Source organism: Chamaea fasciata, unplaced genomic scaffold, assembly GCF_029207755.1.
Source record: "Chamaea fasciata isolate MVZ Bird 193981 ecotype frontalis unplaced genomic scaffold, bChaFas1.0.hap1 SCAF_2, whole genome shotgun sequence".
In the NCBI taxonomy this organism is placed as follows: Eukaryota; Metazoa; Chordata; class Aves; order Passeriformes; family Sylviidae; genus Chamaea; species Chamaea fasciata.
In genome coordinates this window covers 2,191,240-2,215,529 of record NW_027094087.1, presented here as the reverse complement: position 1 = coordinate 2,215,529, position 24,290 = coordinate 2,191,240, and the positions used below count along the sequence as shown (strand labels likewise).

The 24,290-nt window shown below is 45.0% G+C and overlaps 3 protein-coding genes across 4 annotated transcripts in view; 1 reads left to right on the top strand and 2 right to left on the bottom strand.

The window, feature by feature from the left end:
* Nucleotides 1-7,340, bottom strand: part of ZNF654 (zinc finger protein 654) — a 30,698-nt gene extending 23,358 nt beyond the window's left edge. The window contains exon 1 of the mRNA XM_066207720.1: nucleotides 7,202-7,340. Within this exon, the coding sequence (XP_066063817.1) occupies nucleotides 7,202-7,333 (132 nt within the window). The 5' untranslated portion in view covers nucleotides 7,334-7,340. The remainder of the gene's footprint in view (nucleotides 1-7,201) is intronic.
* Nucleotides 7,341-8,769: 1,429 nt separating this feature from the next.
* CGGBP1 (CGG triplet repeat binding protein 1) lies at nucleotides 8,770-14,097 on the top strand. The gene is made up of 2 exons (XM_066207707.1): nucleotides 8,770-10,187; nucleotides 10,265-14,097. The coding sequence occupies exon 1, from the start codon at nucleotides 9,575-9,577 to the stop codon at nucleotides 10,139-10,141; it is 567 nt and encodes a 188-aa protein (XP_066063804.1). The 5' UTR covers nucleotides 8,770-9,574; the 3' UTR covers nucleotides 10,142-10,187; nucleotides 10,265-14,097.
* Nucleotides 13,951-22,264, bottom strand: N6AMT1 (N-6 adenine-specific DNA methyltransferase 1). 2 transcript variants are annotated; one of them, XM_066207694.1, is made up of 7 exons: nucleotides 22,104-22,264; nucleotides 21,418-21,507; nucleotides 20,890-20,980; nucleotides 20,252-20,335; nucleotides 20,011-20,152; nucleotides 19,215-19,341; nucleotides 13,951-18,843 (listed from the first exon to the last, which is right to left on the bottom strand). In XM_066207694.1, the coding sequence occupies exons 1-6, from the start codon at nucleotides 22,247-22,249 to the stop codon at nucleotides 19,235-19,237; spliced, it is 660 nt and encodes a 219-aa protein (XP_066063791.1). In that variant the 5' UTR covers nucleotides 22,250-22,264; the 3' UTR covers nucleotides 13,951-18,843; nucleotides 19,215-19,234. The 2 variants fall into 2 exon arrangements, with proteins under 2 accessions (XP_066063791.1, XP_066063782.1); XM_066207685.1 differs by lacking the exon at nucleotides 13,951-18,843 and adding an exon at nucleotides 18,915-19,130 and having other exon boundaries at nucleotides 22,104-22,249.
* Nucleotides 22,265-24,290: the final 2,026 nt, after the last annotated feature.

The window sequence follows — 24,290 nt, the reverse complement described above, 5'->3', positions numbered from 1 at the left end:
CCGCCCCAAACTGCTCAGGAAAAATAGGAATAGCAAACTTTTTCCTGAATGTAGATAACTTGAAGCCATGAATTCATCAGCTGCAGGAAAAGAGAAGTCTAACTGGTCAATTCTCAGAAGACTTGGAACAATCAGGAAAAGATGGGGATGTGGGGAGCGTGCGGACAACAAGCTAAACTAAGTATGAAATAAATTCCAAACCACACTTCACACACATTCTGTAGAGAAGGAGGGGCAGGGAATAATGTATGCTTCAAAGTCTGTTTCTAAGTAATCTCGTGGAATAACTTTTTCTGTAATAGAAACCAAGCTCTTTTTTTTTTGGTACAAAATACTCAAGACGCCATGATTTGAAACAGGACTGCAAAGCAGAACATAAGCAGAAGTTTATCAGCACATTTTGAACAGGCACACTAATTTCAATATAATGAAGTCAACAAAAAAAAAAAAAAAAAAAAGAGCGTAACATTGCCAAAGCACAGTGGCCTGCTCCTTGTCCAATTCACAGGAGAGAAAACCAGAAGGGGAGCAACCTTTTTTTATGTGACTTTCTGCAACAGTTGATTTCCAAGTCTCTGCTAAGGTGCAATTTTTAACATCCTTAAAGCATCACCCCCCAGTCTGTCTGTACCTGCCACTGCTCACAACCACGAAGGGACTGGGCCTTTTAGTTTCCCCTCTCTCCTTCAGAGCAGATAAAGGTACTGAAAGGAGGCTGGAGCACCTCCCTGACACCAAAACCCCCCATTCAGCTCCACCTCTCTGCCACACCAATACACTACTTCCCCTCCTTTAATAGGTTTAACAACTCAGAGGAAAACCAAGACTCAGATGCAAATTAGATTTGCAAACACACAGGACACAAACCCCAAATGTTTTATGCAGTGCTAGGGCAGAAGTTGCTGCAGCTTTTCCTATTCCTCCACACAACAACAAAAAAAAGAAACTACAAATCGCACCAATTTGAAAAGTTTACCATTATTAGGATTTCAAACAAAGTTACTCCCATAGCTTCTTGTGAGATTTAGCAATAAAGTCACCACAGGACTAAAACCACAATTCTGGGAGTTTTTCTCTTTACAGTTTTCAGACACAGACAGAGAGCTTCTTGGCAAATATAATGGTTGTCATTCATTATAATAAACACATGGAAGGGTTGTCACATGAGATGACAAACCCAAAAAGGGCAAGCTTAGAAAAACCCAAGGTTTCCTGAAAATTAAAATCCATAATTAAAAAAGCAACACCTACCACAGCTGCCTGATCAGCAGAAATGCCAGAGCAGCTCAGATACCAAAGTTCAGCTCTAGAGCTTGAGTAATACTATATCTACTCTTCCTGGGAACATCACGAGAAATGATCACAGCTTTTTAACTGCCTCTTGAACCTGTTCAGTGGATGAAGAGCATTTGGTTTTGTTTCTAAATACAAACAAGGATTTTACTATCCAAATAGAGAGTAGGAAAAGCCTTATGATTTTAGGGTAGTATGAAATATTCCTTAATATGCAAAAGTTTTAAATGGCTTTATACTAAAATATGCGAGCCGTGACTGCAATTCAGGAGTGAATATCACATAAAGGAGTAACCAACATAATCACACTTCTGGCAAAAGAAAACACATCACCCAGCAACAGCATGAGGCGTCCTATGAGACAAGTTTCTACCCTTAAGGCTAAATTCTTTGCCCCTACTCTTAACCACCAAAATCTCATCCATCACCTCAGCCTGCTTGAGGCAAGAACAATCCCCAAGACTGGGTGCCACATGCCCACCGCATTTAGCAAGCCAAAAAGTCATGGATGTTTATAGTCTGTCACTTGCACAGCAGTGAAAAATATACATTAATTCTAGAAGAGCAGTTTGGGCTGATCGGAGCCCTGTAGTAAGTGTTCCTATGTATGATTTATGGCTGAGAGATAAATCTATACACTGACAAGTAGAAATATTCCTCCTCATCTTTTGATTAGCACCTCAGCCCCCAAACGATGGTCAGCTAATGAAAGGAATTGTTTTGGTCACACTGCCAGTCTTGTGAACACAGCACGCTCACATCCACATCGCTGGTAACCAGTAAACACAATTTATTAGGTGTATCAGCGAAGATGTACAATTAATTCTTTTCCTCATCTGAACAAAAGGACCTAGCTCTTGGATTTTTGCACTACCTCCAGAACTAATCGCCTTCTCGAACTTGAACGAGCCCATGCAGCAAAGCTGTCAGACAGACAGAAGCATCACTCAGTGGAGATCCTCCCTTTAGGTATAAAAACCTTCAACTTCTTTCTAAGTTATAATCCTGATACATTTTTCCAAGGAGAAACCACGAGCTTGTTTTCATACAAAGCCTACACTTAATAAAAAGGCATCAAAACCTGGAGAAGAAGCAATACCAAGAAGTTTGCAAGCGTCAAAGAGGAAAGTTTCAGAGAAGTAAAAAGATGTTATTTTCAAGATCAAGAAAAGTCTGCAATGTGTTGCACAAATGCTTCTTTTGGAAAATGGTAACTCCTTAATCTCACTTGTAAAGCAGGGAGATCATTTCCCAGGGTACAGCTAAAAGGCCAGCGGGCACAAAAGCTGATGAGAACCACCCTGAGCATGTGAATAAGAAAAGATTTTATGATGTTAATGACAAGAGCATTGAAGGCTGGAAGCCTGGAGGAGTCAATCTTCAGATAAAGAGGTGGCAAATCAACTGCTATTGTCCCGAAGTGACAGAGGAGCCAAGTGCACTTCACCCATGGCAGCCCAGTTTTGCATGATAGACCCTTATCGGTTCTCCCATCGAGGGCCAGAGGAAGGAGTGACAACACCCAACCCAGGCCAAGGACACCCTTCTGCACACACAGGTAAATCCTCACCACACCTGGGGGCTCACCTCGGCAGTAAACACCGCGTGGTTTTGCCCCATCTATTTCACAAGGATTTCCTTCTAAACATGAATTCACTTGACTCTCAAGCAGCACAATACTAAACTACCAACAACAAGTAAACTGAACACACTGGCTTCCAGCAGTCCCGCAAGTAAAAACCACCACGACGGGTTAATTTTTAATTTTAAATTGTTTCAAGTGGCTGTGGTACTCTGGAATTTAATTACTGGAATGCATGATTGGCCCTCTGCAAGCTTTCATGTAACAAGCAGTATCAATATTCAAAAACATGAAAAAGTCAAATACGACTCACAACTCAAAATCTGAGCCATTACCAAGGAAAAAGCGTATTTGCCCAGGAAGGTACAAAACCCCCAAAACATCAACACCACAAACTATTACACGAGCAAACAGGTGGTGGAAAATGACAGATTCTGCCTTTGCAGAGAAATAAGCTTCAAGGATGTTGAAGAAATCACTTTTCACTCCTAGTATTATTCGTGTGAGCAAGACTTAAAATGGTGTTTGTAGATCAAATATGGATCCCAAAGGTCCAAAATTTGATAAAACAAAAGTCTGGCAGAACCCAAAGGTTTGGGGAGGTTTTCTTTGCAGTTGTTTTGGTTTTGTTTGTTTGTTTTTAGATATAAAAACAACTTAACCACTATTGATTCCAAGTCCAGGGTAAGAGACAAAAGCAAATATTTTCAAATTTAGGCACAACAGATGTGAAATGACATTAACCCCAAAGTCAGAAGAACAACCATCTAAAGTTGTACATTGTTTGACTTCCATCACCACAAAGCAAGACAAACAGTTGAGTCACACACCCCTCCCTGCCTTTTTTTTCTTTCGCCTGCTAAAATAAACCCAGGAAACACTATCTTCTCTGGTGCGTTACTATATTTTACTACTCAACCTTTTTATAAGCCCAAGAATTGTTTTTCCACTGATTAATGTAAGCAAAGGAGGTGATCCTTCTTTCAGGAGCGGGATCATCCTGGAAGGCTGTAAGCTGATGCCACAGGAAGAACAGATCAAGGAGCGTCTACCCCTCCCAGCATCACCTGGTCACTTGAGATGAACTCACCTGGTGTTTGTTCCAGCCAGTACCAACAACACAAAACAACACTGAGTACAGTTATGCAGGCCTGAGGACAGCTACAGAAATGCTGGAAGCAACTTGTAACGTTTTACTAGTATTTAAGGTTATGAGAAAATATCCCGAAAAAAGAAATTAATTTTTTTTCTCTAGTTAATAAAACTGTACCCACTTGCAGTGCAATGAAGGGAGCTACATCCATTTTCCAGCTCGCCATTAAAGTTTGCTTTTAAGCCAAGTAAAATTGGAACTCCATCCTTCCAATCACAAAAGTATTCCCCTTCACCCTCATACCAAAAAAAAGTCACCATCTGTTTTCACTGCCCTTCACCACTTGTATTTCAGTCTCACGGGAACCTCTCAATGGCTGCAGTTCCTCAGAAACCTCATGAAAAACAAAGAATTTCAAATTCTGCGCACAAACACCAGCTGAAACTCCTCCAAAGGTTTAGGCTGAGGGAGTTTCCTCTAGGTACCACCTTGCAAATGTCTTTAACTCACAAAGTAGTTACAGATGCGTTGCTCTTTTGCCTGCCAAAGCTGGGAACAGCAGATTTGCTCTCCCCAACGTCCAAGTGGGTTTGGAACTCCACGAGTAAGAAGAAAAGCCACATCAGCAAATTGTGGAAAGTAACACAGAAACAGCTGGTGAGATGCATAAGCTGGGCACTTGACTCATCTTCCAACTGTCTTTTTTCCCTTTTAGCCACAGAAAGCTTGATTTTTGCTTTGCCCATGTCATCCATCTCCTAAACATTCCAAGAAAGCGTTTTATTCCGTTTTGCCTTGAAGGATTCAGGCTGTAACAACCCTCTGTGACCACGAACACCTACAAGACACAGACCCCAAAATTACAAATGGCCTTCCAGATGCCACATTCCAACTGCATCTCATACCGCTGAACTGTGATTACCCACAAATTCATGGAAAACGCTCTCACAATCCTGACATCTTCTCTTTTTAAACTGGAACTTAATCCATCCAAAAGTGAAGTTGAGCTGCAATACTCCAGGCCTCAAGAGAACTGAGTCTGGCTGTTTACAGGAGTTTTTTTACCCTTCTAACATCATTCAAGGATGAAAGATGTGCACACCAAAGCATCTCAAGCTCTAAGCCACTCTCTCAAAGATCAGCAGGATTTTCTGTGCACAGAAAACAGATCTACAGACTGAAAAAGGCTTTATTTACACCTTGCTTCATCTCTCCTGTAGCTCTTACTCAAAGATGCTCACAGACTTCATCAGCTTAACTACAAATAATCTAAACATTATTTTCAGGTGACAGCAAGCTTCAGCACCATGTCTGAAGCACAGCCACGTGTTTTGACAGGTTGTTATTCTGAAAATAACAACGTTTCTTTTGGGGAGTCCAAACTCCCTGCACCATCGCTAAGCAACTGCTTCTACAACTGCTCTTCCGCTTCCAAGGCCAAACCAGGAGCACAGGAGGCAAACTGGGACGTTCAGAGGGGCCAAATGAGGATTAAGACAAGCAAAACTGTGTTCTCAGTGCAAAGTGGAGCGAGGTGGAAAGGCTCAGTCTGCACAGCAGCCAAATGCGTCCTTCAGGAGATCTGGATAGAAAAGCACAAACAGAAATTACGTGTACAATTACACAGTGTCGATCCCATGAGGGAAAGGGAGCTCACGTGGAGCACATACAACTTCATTTGTTATCAATCCCTAAGTGTCACACAGCTACAGGCTTTTCACACCAGCACACCCCTCAGGACCTTGTGTTTGTGTGGTTAAATCAGTAGAAAAACCCATTACTAAAAAACACGCTTAAACAAAACCCTGATTACCTTGAGAGAGCACATGACTGCTGTTCACACCAGGCCAAATTTACACAAAACAAGAAAAGAAAAGGAAAAAAAAAACAACCCTGGGGACAAACCGTTAACATATTAACTTTCTCTCATCAGGATTATTTAAACTGTGCATTGTTAAAAGGAAAGTTGAAGAGAAAAGGAGCAGAGCCCTTCACAAACTCAGGAAGCACTGGCTGCTTTTCTGGAGAGTTCATCAGCTCAAAGTCGGGGAGAGGGTTTGGCAACCTCCCAGCACAAAAAAAGCCCTGCAGCAGAAGTCAACACTAGATACATAACACATAAAATACTTGTGATGCAACTATTCCACAGGAAAATTCTCCTCCTTCTCTTGTCCTCTTCTGTTTCCTACTAATCCCTACCTTACCCTGGGATTGGCATTAGTACATGAAGTTACCACCTTGTCTGCGCTTCCTCAACACAATAAATTCAACATACAGCAAGCACAGAGAGACAAATTTCAGGTGAAACCCTCGGGGCTGAGCAAAAGTAAATGTTTTTCCAACCGGCCAACATAATCGAACAAGGCTGTCATTCCTTACAGTTGGAGAAAACACCAGACTTGCAAAAAACAGCTGCTTCTCCTTTTACCGGCTCTGCAATTTTTTGAGAGATCACGAAACAGAAAAAGATACGAAAGGATCAAGAGCCCCAGAAAGCAACCTACGGATTTAGTGAGCAGAATGCTCCCCGAGATTAATGCAAGCACCTAGAACAGCAAATGATATCTCAAACAGGATGTTTCGCTGAACGATGAAACAGGAACAAAGTGACAACATGGCAGCACGTTTCTTTAGGTGGCACAAGACAATTGCAGCGGCGAGGTAAGCCAAAAAGTTGATAAAATGAAGCAATTCTATATCAAATGACCTCTGGGCTGTGTTTGGGGAAGCGGCGAGTGGCGTGGCCGGAATACACCAAGGCAGCCAATGCTCCATCCACACCTGCCGACGAAAGCGACCACGAGAAGCAACCTGTTGGTGCTTGTTACTTTGCAAGGCTCGCCTGAAGCACGGGAACCCCGGGCCCGCATCAAGAAAACGCAGCTTTTCAAAGGACGAAACCCTAAAAATCATGAAACACCCCGGTCTAACCCGGTCAGCGAGACGAGAGCTGTTCCCGAGGCCCTCCTCGCCTCTCCGCCTCCCCCGGCCAGGCAGGCGAGGCCGCCGGGATGGTTCTGCCCGCGGCACCGGCAGCACCGCCCGTGTCCCCGCAGCCGCCCCCGGCTCTTCCTGCCCGCTCCCGCTCCGGGGGCCGCCTTCCCTTCCCCTCCCTTCCCGCCGGGAGCCTCCCTGCTCGCCCGGCCCCGCTCCCCCGGGCCGCGCCCCGCGCCCCGCTCCTCACGGCCCGGCCCGGCCCGGTTCCCTCCGCCGCTGCCGCCGGCGGCGCTCACCTGGCAGAAGCGGCGGCAGTAGTACTGGCTGCGGAGGAGAGCGGGCAGCCCGGCCGGGAGCCCCGGCGCCGCCAGCGCCTCCAGCTCCTCGCTGAGCCGCTCCGACTCCTGGTCGCTCTCGTCTTCCGCCATGGCGGCCCCGCCGCCCCGCGCGTACCGAGCGCCGCCGCCCCGCCCCGCCGCGCCGGAAGAGCCGCCCCCGCCGCGCCGCCGGGCGTCCGGCCACGCCCCCCCGTGCCGCGCTCCCATTGGTCCGCCCGCCCCGCTCATCAACGCGCCTCTCAGCCCCGGCTCCGCCCCTTCCCGGGAGCGCGCTGCGATTGGTGAAAAAGTCTCGTCGTTACTTCAGTCCCGCCTTTCCATTGGCTGCTCGCCCCGTCCGTTACGCCCTTCTCCGTCACCGCCTGCCCGAGCCCCCCGTCCGCCTCGCGCCACCGCCCGCCCTCTGATTGGCCGGCGCACGCCTCTATCAGCGCTCCCACGCCCGCTACCCGTTTTTAATTGGGCGCAAGCCACGCCCATCCCCTCGGCGAACCAATCAGCGAGTGACTTCCGGCGGCACGGGCGGGCCGGCGGGGTGGGCGTGGCCGTGCGGCTGCGGCGGAGCGGCGCGTCCGGCCCGGCCCGGCGGGGCCCAGCGCGGAGCGGCGGCGGCGGCGGAGCCCCGGGGCGGCCCCGGGCGCGGGCGGGCGGCGCGGCCGCTGCGGGTAACGGAGCCCGGCGCGGGGGGCGGAGCTGCGGGGCCTCCCGGGGAAACGGCCGCGCTGCGGGGCAGGGCCGCGGGGCCCGGGCTGCGGCCTGGGAGCCCGCCCGGGGCTCGGGGATCGCGGCTCGCTGTGCTCCGCACCCGGGCGGCTCCGGGTGCGCTGACAGCGGTCACAGCCGAGTCCCCGCGGCCGCCGCCTCGGTCCGTGTGCGCCGGGCAGCCCGAGGTGGGGCAGCCGCTCTCTGCGGGGAAATCACACCAAAACTCGGCATCCTCCCCCCCAAAAAAAACCGGCCTGCTAAAAATCCTCTGTTTTTCTGCTCTCAGAATCCCCAGAGATTGGCTGCAGTAGGACTGCAAACAACCGGTTTGATGGGGGTTTGGGTTTGGGGGGGTTTTTTCGCCTTTTAGAAGCCAAAGCAACAAGTTTGTGTTTGGGTTAGGATTTGTTATCTGCTTGATTTCGGGAAATGGTTCCTTAGGAAACTCGGGCATAAAGCAACAAAAAGAATGAAGGAGTTTACACTGATGCTGCACGAAGATTGTTTATCTTTGTAGCAGTCTAAGATTTACAGTTCTGCAAAGCCGCAGTGAGAGCACAAATTCACTAGGAAAGCAGCTGATACCAAGATCTTTGTTTCCTTTTCCTGCGGGAGCTTGTAATCTCTTCAGGTAGCAATGGCTCAAGAAAAAAAGACCACGCTGAAGGCAGAATTCTCTGTTCTTTTAGTTCCTTTAGGGTGGGCAAAAACCATTGTGGGCAGCAGAAACTGTATTCAACCATTTTTTTCAAAAATGTTGCAACAGCAAACTGGGTAACAAAAGAAAACAAGTACAGAGAAGTGCATCCGGAGGTGTCTGGATGCTTTGAAGAAACACTGTTGCCTTTTGGGTTTTGTTTTTTAAGGAAATGAGTAGTTAATGGGTAGACCTGAGCAGAGCTATTACTTGACTTCGACTTTAACAAGGAGCTCAACCCTCTTTAGCTGAGATTTGCAGTAGCTACTCCACCCGTCAACAACAAAAGGCCACAGGTCCTGTTGGATTTCAGAGCACTTGACCGGGTTATTGCCTGCTTTGGTGCCACGGTCTAGTTTAGAGTCATGTTAAACCTCCTTGAAAAATACAGTTTCTTATTCTGCATTGCAATTTATGCAATTCTGTCGTCCCGTTAGCAACAATTGCAGTGACAAAATTAATTTGCTCTAAGCTCCAAGTTCAGGTTCAGTCTCATAGCTGCGGTTTAAAAACCGGGGCTGTTTCCAAACAAGTGCTGGCAAAGCTTTGGTTTGGGGGTTGTTTCTTTGTTGGGGGTTACTGGCTTTAAAAAGTGACAGCAATGGTTTTCTTGCTTGCTGTGGACGAAATACACAGAAAAATACTTAGCGTAATGAAGCTGTCAAATCTGTTGAAAACGGTAAGAAGAAAGTACCCTTTGTCCTGAGGTGTAAAGGCTAAAAAAGGGTCTCCAAGAAAAGCAGGAAGTGTTTTCGTTGAAGTGATTACAGATTGGGTTTTGAGGGTTCTGCTGAGAAACTAGGAAGCGTTTTACTCTGAGCCGCAAGGAACTTCATTCTCCCCGTTTCTCCGGCCTTCCAGCTGGAGAGCCTTTCAACACCAGCGTCACGAATGTGTCCTGGGTGTAGCTCCTGCTGTTTTACCGGGGTATGAAAAAGCCGGGTGTTGAATTCCCACTGTTTTGTCCCCCCAGCTGTGCCGGGCGGGGCAGGATGGAGCGGTTCGCCGTGAAGTCGGCGCCGTCGCGGAACCGCTCCAAGACCGCTCTGTACGTGACGCCGCAGGACCGCGTCAGCGAGTTCGGCAGCGAGCTGCACGAGGACGGCGGGAAGCTCTTCTGCACCTCCTGCAACGTGGTGCTCAACCACGTGCGCAAGTCGGCCATCAACGACCACCTCAAGTCCAAAACGCACACCAAGAGGAAGGCCGAGTTCGAGGAGCAGAACGTCAGGAAGAAGCAGAGGACTCTGACTGCCTCCCTGCAGTGCAACAGCGCTGCCCAGACAGAGAAGAGCAGCGTGGTCCAGGACTTTGTGAAAATGTGCCTGGAAGCCAACATCCCCCTGGAGAAGGCCGACCACCCCTCCGTGCGAGCCTTCCTGTCCCGCCACGTCAAGAACGGCAGCTCCATCCCCAAGTCGGAGCAGCTGAGGAAAGCCTACCTGCCCGACGGCCACGACAACGAGAACCAGCTCCTCAACACCGAGGACCGCTGAGAGGAGAACTCTTTCCATCCCTGTTGTGAAGTTTTACATATTGATGGTGTGGTTTATTTTTATATTCATGCATATATAACAGTGTTACATATTGATTTTACAAGCTATTTTGTATTCTTGTAGAAATGACAATCTGCTCCTGAACTCCGTGGTGTGCCACGGATTGTTGCTGACCCTGCCGTGGACTTCAGAGCTACGCTGAGGTAGAGCTCGTGAGGAATGTAGGGAGCATCCCTGGCACACACCCGATCTCTGTTCAGCCCAGCTGTAACTGAGGCTGAGGAAAAGGCACTTGAATGGAGGACCACACTCCACAGTGCATCCGAGAAGACGGTGTGGTAGGGATTGCTGCTCGTGGCAGTGGATTGCTCTGTCCAGTATCCTGTCCCTGAGTGACCAAGAAGAGGTGCTGCACCTTTGACATGCAAGAAGCTCTAGGATGGTTAGTTAAAGTATCACTGCTCCGTTGCGGGAGGACTGTTGCAACTTTCTATTCAAGCTTGGTTTACGTTTTGAAACAGGAAATATTTTTCTTCTAGAACTCTCTCTCCTGCTGTTTGGTGCAACTGTGGATGTATTCATTATCCAGCTTAACCAGCCAGTCTCCTGTACTGACCTCTGAACTCCACTATTCTCATAAGGCTGGGAGTTCTGCAGGTTTGCCATATCTGCTTTTCTAAAATCACTGTTCCTTTGTCTTGGTTTCCTATGCCCCCTTCCATTTCAGTGCCAATATCTGAAAGCTGAGTAGACAAACCAGTAACTGAGCGTGGTTTGCAGTGCAGCTGCTGTCAGGTGAGACTTATGCCGGACCAAGTTCTTAGCAGAGAAGATTGATGCCTTTTTCCTACTAGCAGGACTAAGCTACATCTCATTTGGGGATGGCAGAGGCACTAAATTGAGGAGCTGGGAAGGCTTTTTCATTGTGCACGGGAAAAGAGGCTGCTCCATCTTTCCCTGAGGGTCCTTTACACCTCTGGCCTTGTCAGCAGCCTTGCAGTCAGGGGAGGTGAAGTGATCTAAACAGTTTTTGAAGCAGTTACTGCAAAGGCTCCTCAGTACTTGTAAACACAAGTAGGAAGGCACATACACTCTGACCTTGTACTGGAATTACTGACCTGGGCCGTATTTCTTACCCTGTGCCATGGCCACATCTATTGGAGTGGGAAATTGAAGAATTGAAGAATTAGTAACAAAATCCAATCTGTTACTAAGCTATTCCAAATGATGATGCCAAATAGTTCTCCTGACACGAGTATTCTGTAAAGGTTTTCCGTGAAATGAGGAAGGTACTGTGCAAAGGGCTGGGATATACAAGTGACCTCTGCCTGCTCTAGATCTCCTCTGGAGATGCTCTGGGCTCAGAGAGGTGCCAAGCATCTCCTGGGGGCACAGGAATCCTCCCTCTCCGTGGGTACAATGGCATAAGGATGCTTTAACTCCCGAGGGTGGAGCCAGTTGTCCAGCTTCCTTTCCCCAGCAGAGTTTCCCAGCAGGTTATTGACAGCAATACCAAGGAATTGCTGAAAAGAGACAAAATAACCAGATTATTTGGGGTTTGGAGCTATTTCCCCAGCTCTATCTAGAGCAGTCTCCTTTGCTGGGCTGAGAGGGACTTGCATCCTTAGTAACAACTGGTTTTTTGTGCAATTAGTCTGCAGAAGTGCACATGTGTTCCACGTCCTCCTATGAAACCTGCTGGAATAAATGGACAGAGCTAAAAAGCAGAAGGTTTCTTACCCATGTGCACCAGCCCACTGCTGGTCAAGGACTTCAGACAGAAATAACAGTAGCAACTTTTTAATCTAATCCTAGAGATCAAGATATGCCTTCCTAAATACCATTTTTTTATTGCACAAGCTTGGGTTTAGCTTAAAATCCTTAACTGCCTTGGGCTAGAACTGTTAAATAAATCTTCTGAAGCCAAGTGAAAGGTAAACTGCCAATAGCCTTTTCTGTCCTGACAAGAATTGAAAGTATTTTCTCATAGCTGCTGTTTCCTTGCAGTGAAACAACATCCTCGCTTTAATTTTTAATCTTTTTTGAAACCTCAGCAATGCTGTGTTAGGATTGATGCAAATGGAGAATAGTGGGATATAGAGAAAACAAAAGCAGCTGGAGAAACGGGAGAGTCAAAAAGGAGGAATTTGGGATAGTTCACTCAGTTTTCGCTAACATGGGATTTTCCAGGCTGCACCCCATAACAATTTTATTTGTGATTAGATGCTGGATGTCCTTCCCTTGACTGACAGACATTTTGAAATGCTTTGTGAGAATATTAAATAGGCTCCTGCATAACTGAAAAAAAAAGAAAAAAAAGAAAAAAAATCAAGTTGCTTTCAAAGTTACAGTTTAACATAAAAATCAAAAAATTGGCAAGTGTAATTAATTTAATTTGCAGGACACTGCAAATAATAGGTTAACAATAGGTTATTTTCATTTAAAAATAAAGCCACAATACTTCTCAAGCTTTTTGGAAATCAGGACATTGATCCATTGCAAGAAACATTAACAGTGGGGTAAAACTGTGAGAAATAAAGCACTTCCAGGTAATCTAGAAAGAATGAGTAAGTTTAGAATCATGAACATATGAACCCAAATCATTGAGACATTTTTAGAGAAAATACGAGTAAGTGGTTGCATTCTGTCATGCAACAGACTCCTGCAAACACTCAAATTCAGAACATAATTTTGCCACTGTGGCTCCGGTTGGATCAAACTTTCTTTTAATTGCTGTTGATCTCAAGGAAGATTTACAGCAGAAGTTTTCTAATCTATCTAAACCTAAGGAATAACTAAATCCTAGTTTTGAGGCTGTGATGGAGTTGTTTGAGCGGACACCACGGGGGGTTAATTTCTTGTGCAAGAACGTATTTCCTGCAAAGGAAAAAACTCTCAGAGGTAAAGGGAGGATGGTACCAATATCAGCTTTTCACTTGACATCTAAACGTAGGGACAAGCTCCAAGGGATACTTTCTGCCTGGTGGTTTTAGGAATATACCTGAACCCTAAATGTAATTAAAAAAAAAAAAAAAATTAAAAGAAGAAATATTTTCTTCTCTGACTAACATTTAAACTAATTTAGCCAAATTAGCTGAAATTACTCCCAAGTGTTTTTCTTGAAACAACGCTCGCAAAGAATAAAATACAAACAGGAGCATTCTGGGTTGTGTGACTCCTTACATGGACACACCACGATCGTTTCAGCCTGCCATGTTCTTGAGAAAACACGAGCAAGCTTCAAAATTTTTAATCATTTTGAAGCCTGTAATTTGGCAGCTCCCAGGGGAAGGTGAAGCATTCAGCGCAATGAAAGGGAAACGTGTTTTTCACCAGAGAGAGAAACTTGTTCTGCCAAGTATGGGATATTCTCATGATAGAAAAGCTGGTTTTACCCAGAGCCCCTTTTAGCAAATCTGCTGAACTGAGGAGTGAGATGCTCCCTGTTAGGTTTTGCAGCATGATGAGCTGGTTTTCAGGAAAAAAAAAAAAAAAAAAGAAAAAGCTGGAAGTTTGGCAAGGATAATCTCTATTTATATTTACATATAAAGAGAGGCAAGGCTCACTGTTGTTGCATTCACATTGTACTCACTGCTACTTTGTGTAAGTTGAGTGCTTGTTGTCTTTGTACGATTTTAAAGTCGTGTCTAACTTTCAAAATATTTTTATTTTAACGAAGCATCTCACTGTAATAGTGCTGTTAGAGTTTAGTCTCTTTTGGTCTACTGAAGATGCTTTATTTTTGTTTTGGTGGTAGGGATGTTTTGTTGATGGTGAGTGGCCACAGAAATGGTTTTATTTAAAAAAAAAAAAAAAAAGGTCATGAACTTATGATTAGATACTAGAGTGAGGCTGAAGATACCTGGGTCCTGCAGTGCCACAAGACTTGCTGTAGGAACAGTAAGACCAGAGTTAAGTGATTTAAGTTTTTATATTAAAACAATACTGAAGAGAAATACTTTACATTGTAAAGTTTTCACTTGGTAATGAAAAAACGGTCTCTTGAAAAAGAAAAATAAAGGTATTCCTTTTTTATAGAATTTATGCATGATCTCTTATTTTACCAGCCAGGTGGATTAAGGACATGTGGTAATTCTCATGGAGTGGTGTAATGTAAGACTGAAGAAAGGGATGGCGACAGGAAGGGAAAATTAAGGAGCTGCTGCTGTAGCTTAAGGTAACCTCAGATATTGAAGCAGTTGGTTGATTTATCTGTGCAATGGCACTGAAGCCTGTTTCAGGACTGGTTACACAAAACCTCTGCTTCCTGTCGGTTCCTGATTCTCTTCATGGTGACAGAAATTCCCTAATGATGCCTTCTGCTCCAAGTGAATACCAGGTGGAATGATTGCTGTGCATTTTGACACTGCAGTAAATGATTTGTAGTTGCGGGATCTTGCAGCTATCCAAGGCCTCAGATCCAAAAAGGGTCACAGTTTGATCCCTCTCCCTTGAGGAATTAAAATTGAGCAAATAACATCAACCCATCAAAAAATTATCATCAGGTGGGGGGTTGACGGTTTACACTTTTCTTTTCCTGAATTCTGACCTGTCTTGACATCTCAGGATGGATCAACGATAAATTCAGGCAACCTCTCAACTGATGAATTTATGAACCATCACTTCCTCATTTTCAGTCATTTCCAGGTCACGGCACATTAAGATCAAGTGCTTTTTGTTGTGAAATGGAAAAGCAGAATAGAAATAAACCTACCCTTTGTAAAATTTCCTTGTGTGGACAATTCCTGTATGAAACAGCACCTGCACACTTGCAAAATCAACGCATCTGTCAGGATTTGTGTGGAAGCTGATGCAGAACCAGGTGAAGCAAATATTTAAAGTTTAGTAATTAGGCCATGCAGAATTCTGACGGTGACATTTTACCTTTCTAACTGAATCAAGGCAGTTCAATCCACATCCAGGACGCAGCAGGATCAAGTACACACAACTTTCAGGCCACAGTGATACTGATAATTAGGTTTGACCTTTGTTATTTGCACAGGCTGGAGGGGAGACAATCCGTGGCAGTTCTTTTTTTAATTATTCCCACCACTTTTTTTAAAAGGTGTTTGGGATTTATGCCTCACGTGGTGGTGGAGGCCACCTCTTTCGCATCCAAAAGCACATCTCAGGTGGAAGCACGAAGTGCAGGATGAGAGCTGGAATACAGAGAGCTACCGCAGCTAAGTTGAAGATTCTGTTCGGTAGTTCTGTTCAGAGCTGGAAGGAGAGTATTCTGGGATTTTAGAGGCTCTCAGGAGGGGGTTGTATATTGGTTTGCCTCAAATGATTTTTTAATCTGTCCTCCGGTGTACAAAATAGCTCAAATTCAGCACTGGATTTCACTGCAGTAATTGACACCCTCTCACCTTAATTCTTCTATAATTAACTTTAAATTGCTTCCTCCCTCCCCTTATTTCTGAAGCCTGTCATTACCTCAAGACAAATCCACCAGCTACAATGCCCATGGCTGCTCTTAGGGAAGTGTTTTACAGACGGCAAAGCCCAGACTGCAGCTTTAACCAGCCCTGGACTAATTAACTGAGCCCCCTTGTGAGAGCACCCAAGCTCAGCCTACAGTTCAGAACCCGGCTCAAGACCTGTGCTTTGGTTTAACAAGGCTCAGCTCATCTCCTGAAACTGGAATTGCTGAGGGAAAAGTGGGGAGATGCAAAGAATCTCTCACGTTGTGAAGGACTCCCATCAAAATGAAGGAGCTGATCCCTCCCTTAACAGGGAATTACAGGAGTGGTGCAGCAGCAAATCCTGAGCTCTGCGATCACCAGAGACGGGCAAGGAGCTGATGGGACTTTGCTGTTTCTTTAAGGCACTAAAACCTCCTTCAGGCAGTGTTAAAAAGTAATTTTCAGCAGACTTCCTGGAGCCCACTCTGAGAAGACCACGTCTCACTCTGTGGTTTCCTGCAAACAGGAAGAAATGCAGCCCCGAAATAGAACGTTGGTCTTGTCAGAAGAGCTGAGGTGGGACAGAAAGAACACTGCATAGATTATGGTTGGGTTTTTCTGTTCACTTGCCTTCAGTGAACTATCAGCAGCCCTGACAAAGGGGGCTGAATCAGGTAAAGGAAGTTTCTATTAATAGCAATCCTCGGGTCTGAATTTCACCCCGTATTTTCGGAGCCTCTTCCTCCAAAATAATCGTATCAAACACAGAGAACTGCGCTAAAATTGAATTAGTTCTTTGAATTCAATTGCACTGAATGAGGGTTTTTAAATACTGACATATGTTAGGATTCAGCAAAGAAGTTACTGAAATCAGTGCCCATCTGGTGACATCTTTTTCTGCCATCTCCCTTTCCTAAATATACAGTTCTCGTTCCTTACTTTGACAAATACTTATTTTATATTTATTTAGCATTTACTATCCCTTGAAACGTGCTTTTAAAGCAAAACTAGACTCTTGCAGCGTCTCAAATCCATGGGCTGAGTTAAAAAACCAAAAAAATCTAAATTACCATTTGGAGGTCGCAAAGATCTCCTTTGTATCTTAAAGATTTCGTAAAAATAGAATGGCTCAAGATGGTAATTAAGTCTCAATGAGAGAAAGACTTCCCTGAATAACCAATTTTTCTCTCAGAGCTGGCTGTGGGTGCAGCCACTGAAGAACCACCAGGTGTTTTCAGTGCATAAAAACACAATTTGTGGTGGGAGTGTTTTGGTTCAAGTGGAGCCCTGCTGTCTGTGCACTTACACTCAAGGAGTTTTCTTCCATAAATATTTTCCCTTTAGGCTGGATTGGAATTTTTGTCAGGCTTTTTCAGTTCCTCACAAACATCACCAGGATTCTCCTGATCATCACGCACTCCATCCAAAACACAAGATTTTTGATAGGAAACAAGAAATCCAAACATAACATTTCAGAAAGTTGTTCCGTTCTTTTCTCCAAAATATTACTCTGGGGAAAAAAAAATCCTGGTAATTTAGACTTTGGTAAGCATTTCCATCATAAGCAGAGGTGACAATTGCCATATCCAAAATTCCTGTTTGCTTTCAATTTGGTTCTAACTTCATGGAGAAACGTTGCACGGGGAGAAGTTTTTGGGAAGGTTCAGCTAAGTGCTTCAATGTCTGAAAAATATTTAGGGGGAAAAAAAAATCTTAAAGACATGCTGAGAAAGGAACACACAAAATCCAAATTACTTGTCCTTATGAAGATGCTGAGAAGATGCAGCAGAAACAAGCATCCCTCACAGAGCAGATGGCTGTGTGAATAGTGAATTTTCTCAGCTTCTGAATTGACTGATGTTGAATTAGTCATGCAGAAGCACTGAGCAAGTTTAAGATCCTGCTTTGCATCCCTCCTCTCTGTTATCTTGCTTCTTGTAAAAACAAAGCTTCACTTGCAGGAGCATCTTTCAAAAAACCAAAATCCAGCAGCTTTGTACGTTGTTCTGTGAGGGGAGCCAGGAGCCAGAGAAGGGGAGATGTTTTGTAAACCCTCAGCATCACCTTCTCTTCCCAATGCCCAGACAACAAAGGTTTCTCCAGTCACGTTGATAAAAAGGATATTCCTGTACATTCTTCAGGTAATGCTGGCTCAGAGCATTCAGCGAGTTTACAAGATGTGGCCTCATAATTAAACCTGTCTGTAGCTATGAAACATTACAGGTGGAGAACAGAAACCAAAGCAGTGTTTAGTGCACCCTGGAGATAATGAGTCATTTTATTACCACAGCAGAGCCTCCTCATTTAATTGAAAAGGATGAAAATGATAATAACTGAGAAATATTCAGCAACTGGCTAGATAAGAACTGCAGCACCTGAGCACAAAGTACTTTTGAACCATGGCCAAAGGTTTTGGTAGCATTCAGCCCTTGAGATCTGAAAATCCTACAAGTTCTAGGTCCAGTCTGCAGTCAAATTATCCTTAATTTGACAGTGTATCTGTAATTATTTAACCTAACCACACCTAATTATCATCCCACTTTCACCTCTGAGTGGCCACAGTTTTTAGTAAGAAGCTCTGCTAATTTGGACTGACGTGAGGACCACACTGTGCCCAGTATCCTCCTGTGATAAAGCACTGCTAAAATGACACAAAATTACTACAACTATCAAATAATGCTTAGAGGAGCATTACACAAACAAAAGCCTTGCAAGTCAGTCTCTACAGAACCGTGATGGAAATATTTTTTTTAATGCACTTCCATCTTACCTCTTCTTAACTTGTTTGGTTACAATTTCTATTTGCAAAATTGCATTCCTCAAAAAATCCCAATGGCAATATAAATATGTAGAATTACTAAAGTAAAATTTTCCATCGTTCCTTGAGAAACCTTCTCTGAAGCTCGGGGAAGGTGTTCAATGAGCTGCAGACCTGTTGTGCTCATTCCAAGGGATTGAAGAAGTGGAGAATCCTCCTTATCTGCTGCTGGGACGTCTTCACATGTTGGAAGAGATGAGAAGTTCAGCCCCCTGAGTGGCAGAGCAGCAAAGCATTTGACAGGTAAGTGAGAACAAGTGAAACAGCTCCCAACTCTGCCTTCACGTTCTGCATTGTATCAAGGGCCACTGTAGTTCCATCTGCGCACTCATCCAAACTTCCTCCAGATGCTTTTGTGGTGAACTCTGAGCATCGGTGTATTTTAACCAGGCTCCTTCGTCTTCTCTGAAGGTCAGAGGGACGTGGAAGACTCTGGTCCTTAACCATGGCCAAAGTGATCCGTGCTGAGGACGCTGATCCTGGGAGAGGAAAGAACTTTTTAAGCCAACAGAAGGATATTTTAATACTGCTGCTTGTAAACTTGCAGTTTGTCGGGAATGTTGAGGGTGTAAAATGATCCTGGCTCTGACCAATGACAAAACTGAAGACTACAAATCAAAAGTGGTACCTGTGCATGGCTTGTGGGGTGTGTGGCACTGGTTATGTCAGAGGATATTAGATCATTGTGAGCCTGTTGATATTTTGTTCCCTAGTTCAGTTTTTGGGTTCACTTCTTTTTTGATGTTTGGCTTGGATGAGCAAGTTCCTGCCATTAACAGAGGGCAGACTGCATTCACTTCAGTGTTTACCAGCTGACAACTATCTGTTCAATTTTCTTCACGCCTCCTACCTGGGGGTGAAGAGAAGTTATCAAGACTTCCTAAATCTGAGGATTGTCAGCATCTCTTGTCCTGCTTGCCTGGAAAGTACTTGTGTGCCTTTTAAGCCACTTTTCTTCAGTGTTTCCAGAATTTCATCTGTAATGGAAAGTACAGTGTTTACAAATGAGTTGAAATTGGTTACAGAAGATAGTTCTGAGGTATCTGTCAAGCTGTAAAGCAAAGTTTATAAACACTGTCCTCCTACTGTTTCAGACAGGAATTTTTATGCAAAATAATCTCCCACCAAGCACAAATAAAGCTCACAGTTTACAAACTGAAGTTCAGTATGTTGCTAGAATTCCGTATGAAGCTAAACTGTAGGAGAGAGTGAAATTTGCAGCACCTTCTCACAAAAGCTGCCTAATAAATCAGGTGTGAAGAATAATCTTGACATTACATGATCATTTGTGCCCATTAAGCATTAGATCAGGAGGAACAAGTCCAAATCTCCTCTCTGCACCTGTTAAATGAAAGTCATCACATTTCCCACTAAGCCTTTTAGGTTAACACCACCATTCTCTTCCACCAGAAAGAATTGGCCTGGCATCATTAATTAATTCAGACTTAATTACTCCACCTCTCAGACTTGGAACTGAATTCTTGCAGAGCTGCTGGGGTCCCACACTTTCACTTCCCAAACTAGCTTGGGGAGTTCTTAGTTTTGATAAATTTCCTTGCATTTTTGGTCTAGCTGGGATCAACATTTTGATTTATACCCTGTTAAACCTGGTTTGGCACATTTGAATGTGCAAGGGCAGTGATCACCTGGATTGTTTTCTTTAATTGTGACCAAGTAGAATAATCCTCCTGGTGAAAGCAGGTCTGGTACCAATGGGAAAACTCTGTCCATTACTTCTCTGCCCTGTTTGCCCCCAGCCCAGGATGCCTCTATTCCACGGCTTTTCACCTGGGAAGAAGGAAAGCAAAGATTGTCACAATGCAGAATGGCAGAATTGTCACCACAACAGACAGGAGACAATACTGTGTATTTCAAAAATGTTCCTACCTCTTCAGAAGGTGTTACCACATATGGTGGGTTAAACAGCAGCAGATCAACCTTCCCATTTAATCTTGGGGATAATCCTTTGACCTGTAGGTGAAGTTGGTGATTGTGTGGGGTTTCTTTTTGGGAACACGGAGAATGCAAATGTCGTGTAAAAATACAGTTACACAGTGCAGTTGTTCAGCCATTTTAAATCCCATTTATTGTGGCCTGCCTACATCATCTTTATCAACATATAAAAAGGTTAAAGAAATGAGAAAAATTAGCTTTTCTCCATGTCAAGTTTTGTGAGAAACTAAAGGTAACAAGAGACACAAGTTCTAATTAAATTGGAAAAGGTTGAGAACCAAGAACTGCATAACTTTAGACAAAGGGCTATGATAATGTCAGGCCAGCATAGAATTCTCTGTCCAGCACTTTCCAAACTATATCTACAGATTTTTTTTTAATTAATACAATGAATTTTTAGAGCTTAATTTTGAATTTTAGAGCTTGAGTAGTTGGTTAGGGTTTTTTTGGCAGGGGGTGATGTCCAGGGGTCCCTTCCAACCCAAACTATTGTGTGACTCCATGATCTCCTTTCTGGAGATTAAAAAATTACACAAACTATGAAGGGGACACTACTGAAACCTCTCTCTTACCAAGTCAGTAATGACAGGCTGCAGGTGAACATTGTTGAGCAGAGCTGTCTCCTGGGTACAGTAAGCTGCCATGGGGTTGATATCTGTGCATCTAAAAGGGAAATTTTACGAAGTGTAAGTTATAGGCTACTGTACCTGGAAGCTTAACCCTAAGAACCACCAGTTAGTTTATAGAATCACAGAATATTCTGAGTTAAAAAGGACCCACAGAGATTAAACTCAGCAAACACAAGTGCAGGCTTAGCAATTTGTCTGAGAAATGGGAAAATGGGTTTCTGGTTACAGCACTATTCATTTGTTACAGAACCTGAAGTAAATTACTCAGGCTGCACCATAAGCTCAGAAATGCTCAACAGGCTCTCTTTGCTTTGATTTATGTATCTGTAGAATTGAGAAAAGAATAGGTTTTTAAAATGTGAAAATGAGAAGTACGTATGAGAGGGCTAAGCATCCTGAGCTACGCATTCTTTCTTATTGTTTACCAAAAAATAAAGGTTATTGTAACAGTTTAGGTGCCGTTATACTTACATGTACAGTGCACTGGGTCCAAGGATGGACGAAGCCACAAATGTTGAAACCACACCAGATCCAGATCCTATTTCGAGGCAGATCTCGACTCTAGAGAGAGAACAAACACTCTGGATGCCTTTTGTTTGTCACAGACACGGAATTGCTGAAGACAGCGTTATGGAACATGCTGTCCTCCCAAACACGTTGAAGTACAGAATTAGAGAATATCCTGAGCTGGAAGGGACTCACGAGGATCATCCAGATCAAGCCCTGGCCCTGCACAGCCACCCCAACAATCCCCAGTCCCACCCCGTGCATCCCCGGCAGCGTTATCCAAAGCCTTCCTGAGCTCCGTCGGGCTGGTGCCGTGACCATTCCCCGCGGAGCCTTTTCCAGCGCCACTGGGAGAAGAACCTTTTCCTGATATCCACCCTGACCCTCCCCGACACAGCTTCAGGCCGTTCCCTCCGGTCACAAGAGAGCAGGATCAGCGCTGGCCCCTCCGCTTTCTCTCCTGAGAGAGCCGCACACAGCGACGAGCTTTCCTGCCGTCCAGGCTAAAGAAGCCAAGCGCTCCCCTCCCCTCCCGGCACGGCTTCCCCCGCAGCCCCTTCCCCATCCCCGCCGCCCCTCTGGACGCTGCTTTAACACCGCCGCGGCAGCAAAACATCCCCCCTGAGCTCACCCCTCCCGCCCGGCCGTACCGAGCCTCCCGCAGCCTGCCCGCGTCCCGCTCCAGCGCATCCAGCAGCAGGAAGGTGTCCTCGGCCGGCTCGTACACGGCCCCAAAGGCGCCCCGCGGGCCCAGCCGCCCGTAGCGCGGCGTGGGCAGCGCCATCCCGGCCCGCATCCGGGGGAAGGGGAGGGACGAGGGCAGCAGCGGGGCGGGATTCTCTGAGCGTCTCTCGGTGACGCTGCGATGTGCTCGGTCCGTAATTCCCGCGGGCGCGGTGCGGTGCGGTGCGGTGTCAGTCGGACCCGGCCCGCCGCCGGTGTGTCACAGCCCGGCGCCGCCGCCGCCGCTCCGGCTCCCGGTTGCCGCGTCGGCTCCGCAGACTGCCTTCGCATCACGGAAACGACCGCAGGGAGTCAGCACAAACCCGAAGGGAAGCGGTGCTGAGGAAGTTTCTGAAACGCACGGGAGGAAACACTTATATTGATACCCAAAAAACCCTCTATTTTCTAATAATAAAAAAAGGACTATATTTGTGTGATTCTTAGCCAGCTTCCTTATGTACCTTATGTGAACTTCAGAGGCACGGAAACACAGATGGGTTTGGGTTGGAAGGGACCTTAAAGCTCATCTCATTCCATCCCCGCATGGGCAGGGACACATTGCGCTATCCCAGGTTGCTCCAAGCCCCAGTGCCCAGCCTGGCCTTGGACACTTCAGGGATGCAGGGCCAGCCACAGCTTCTCTGGAAAAACTGTGCCAGGGCCTCAGCACCCTCAGTCAGTAGAAGAATTTCTTCCTAATATTTACTCTGAACTTACTCTATCCATTTGAAGCCATTCCTCACTGTTCTGTCCCTCCAGCTCCTTGTAAATAGTCTCTCTCCATCTCCCTCGCAGGCTCCCTTTGAGTACTGGAAAGCTGCAATTAGATCATCCTGAAGCCTTTTCTTTCCAGGCTGAACAATCCCAATTCTTTCAGCCTTCCAGCAGAGCTGCTCTATCCCTCTGATCATCCTGGTGCCTCATGCGAACCCTCTCCACCAGCTCCAGCTCCTTCCTGTGCTGGGATCCCAGAGCTGGAGGCTGTACTCTAACAGAAATGAGGTTCTGCAAAATTAAGAATTGAGGAAAAAATTCAGGCCGCTGATCGGATTAATAATTTTCTCTACTCAACGAAACCCAAAGACATTCTGATCGAAAGCAGAAGAAAGAGCTGAGCAGATTCTAATCCCCATTAAATGCCTGCGTTGCATTATTAATGCCCTGAACACTCAGATTCTGAGTGAGGTGACTGTCTAGGTCAGTGAAGGAAAAAGGTGATGTTAACAAAGTCAGTGCAATCAGATATCCAGAGATTAATATTCACAGATCCAAAGGTGAGGGTTTGAGTCAAGGATTGTTCTTGTCCTGTCATGGAAATGAAACCACCAAGCTTTATCTTGAAATAGGCTTCTTGCTCCGCTATCTCAAAAAAGCAATTCTAGAAACTCAGAAGTTCAGAAAATTTCAGTTTCCACAGTAAATTTATTCATGGACCTGATCTTATACTAATAATACCATTTAATTTAAAATGTTACTTTCTCTTCAGGAGACAATACCAGCTTTTTTTTTTTTTTTTCTCCAAAGGAAATGTAGTAGATGCTCTTTCATTTCATCTTCATTCCCAAAGATTTGCCACTGTGCCAGAGAAACAGGTACTTGTAAAACATATTAAGCTTGCATAAAATTCCATTCCTTTGGCCAAATGAAGTCATGTTAAGAGACAGAATTTTGCACTGTGCCCATATTAGGAAAATTAATCCTTTGGATATATTTTTTTAATCTCTCCAGGTGGTCAAGCTTTGGAGTGCAGCAGGAGAAATGACTTCACCTCCTTCAGCTGTACTGGTTATTATTTTTGGCTGTTTCATATTTCATGAAATCTGGTTAATTATTATTGGGGGGTTTTTTTAATACTTCTAAGTCCTTGTGGGTGAATTTTGTAAAACATTTACTTTTACTGCTTATATAACTACCTACCTAAAATGTTTTTCTTGGTAGATAACTGTACTGTTTTTGCCAAAACAGATTCTGTTTCAATTTTGGGAAATTGTTGGAAAGCTGATATTCCCATTTTTCAGCGGTGCCTGTGCCATGTTATTAAACTGGGCTTTATGCAGATGAAAAATTGATCTTGACAGGAATCATAACCATTTGTTTACTCTAAGCTGTATGGC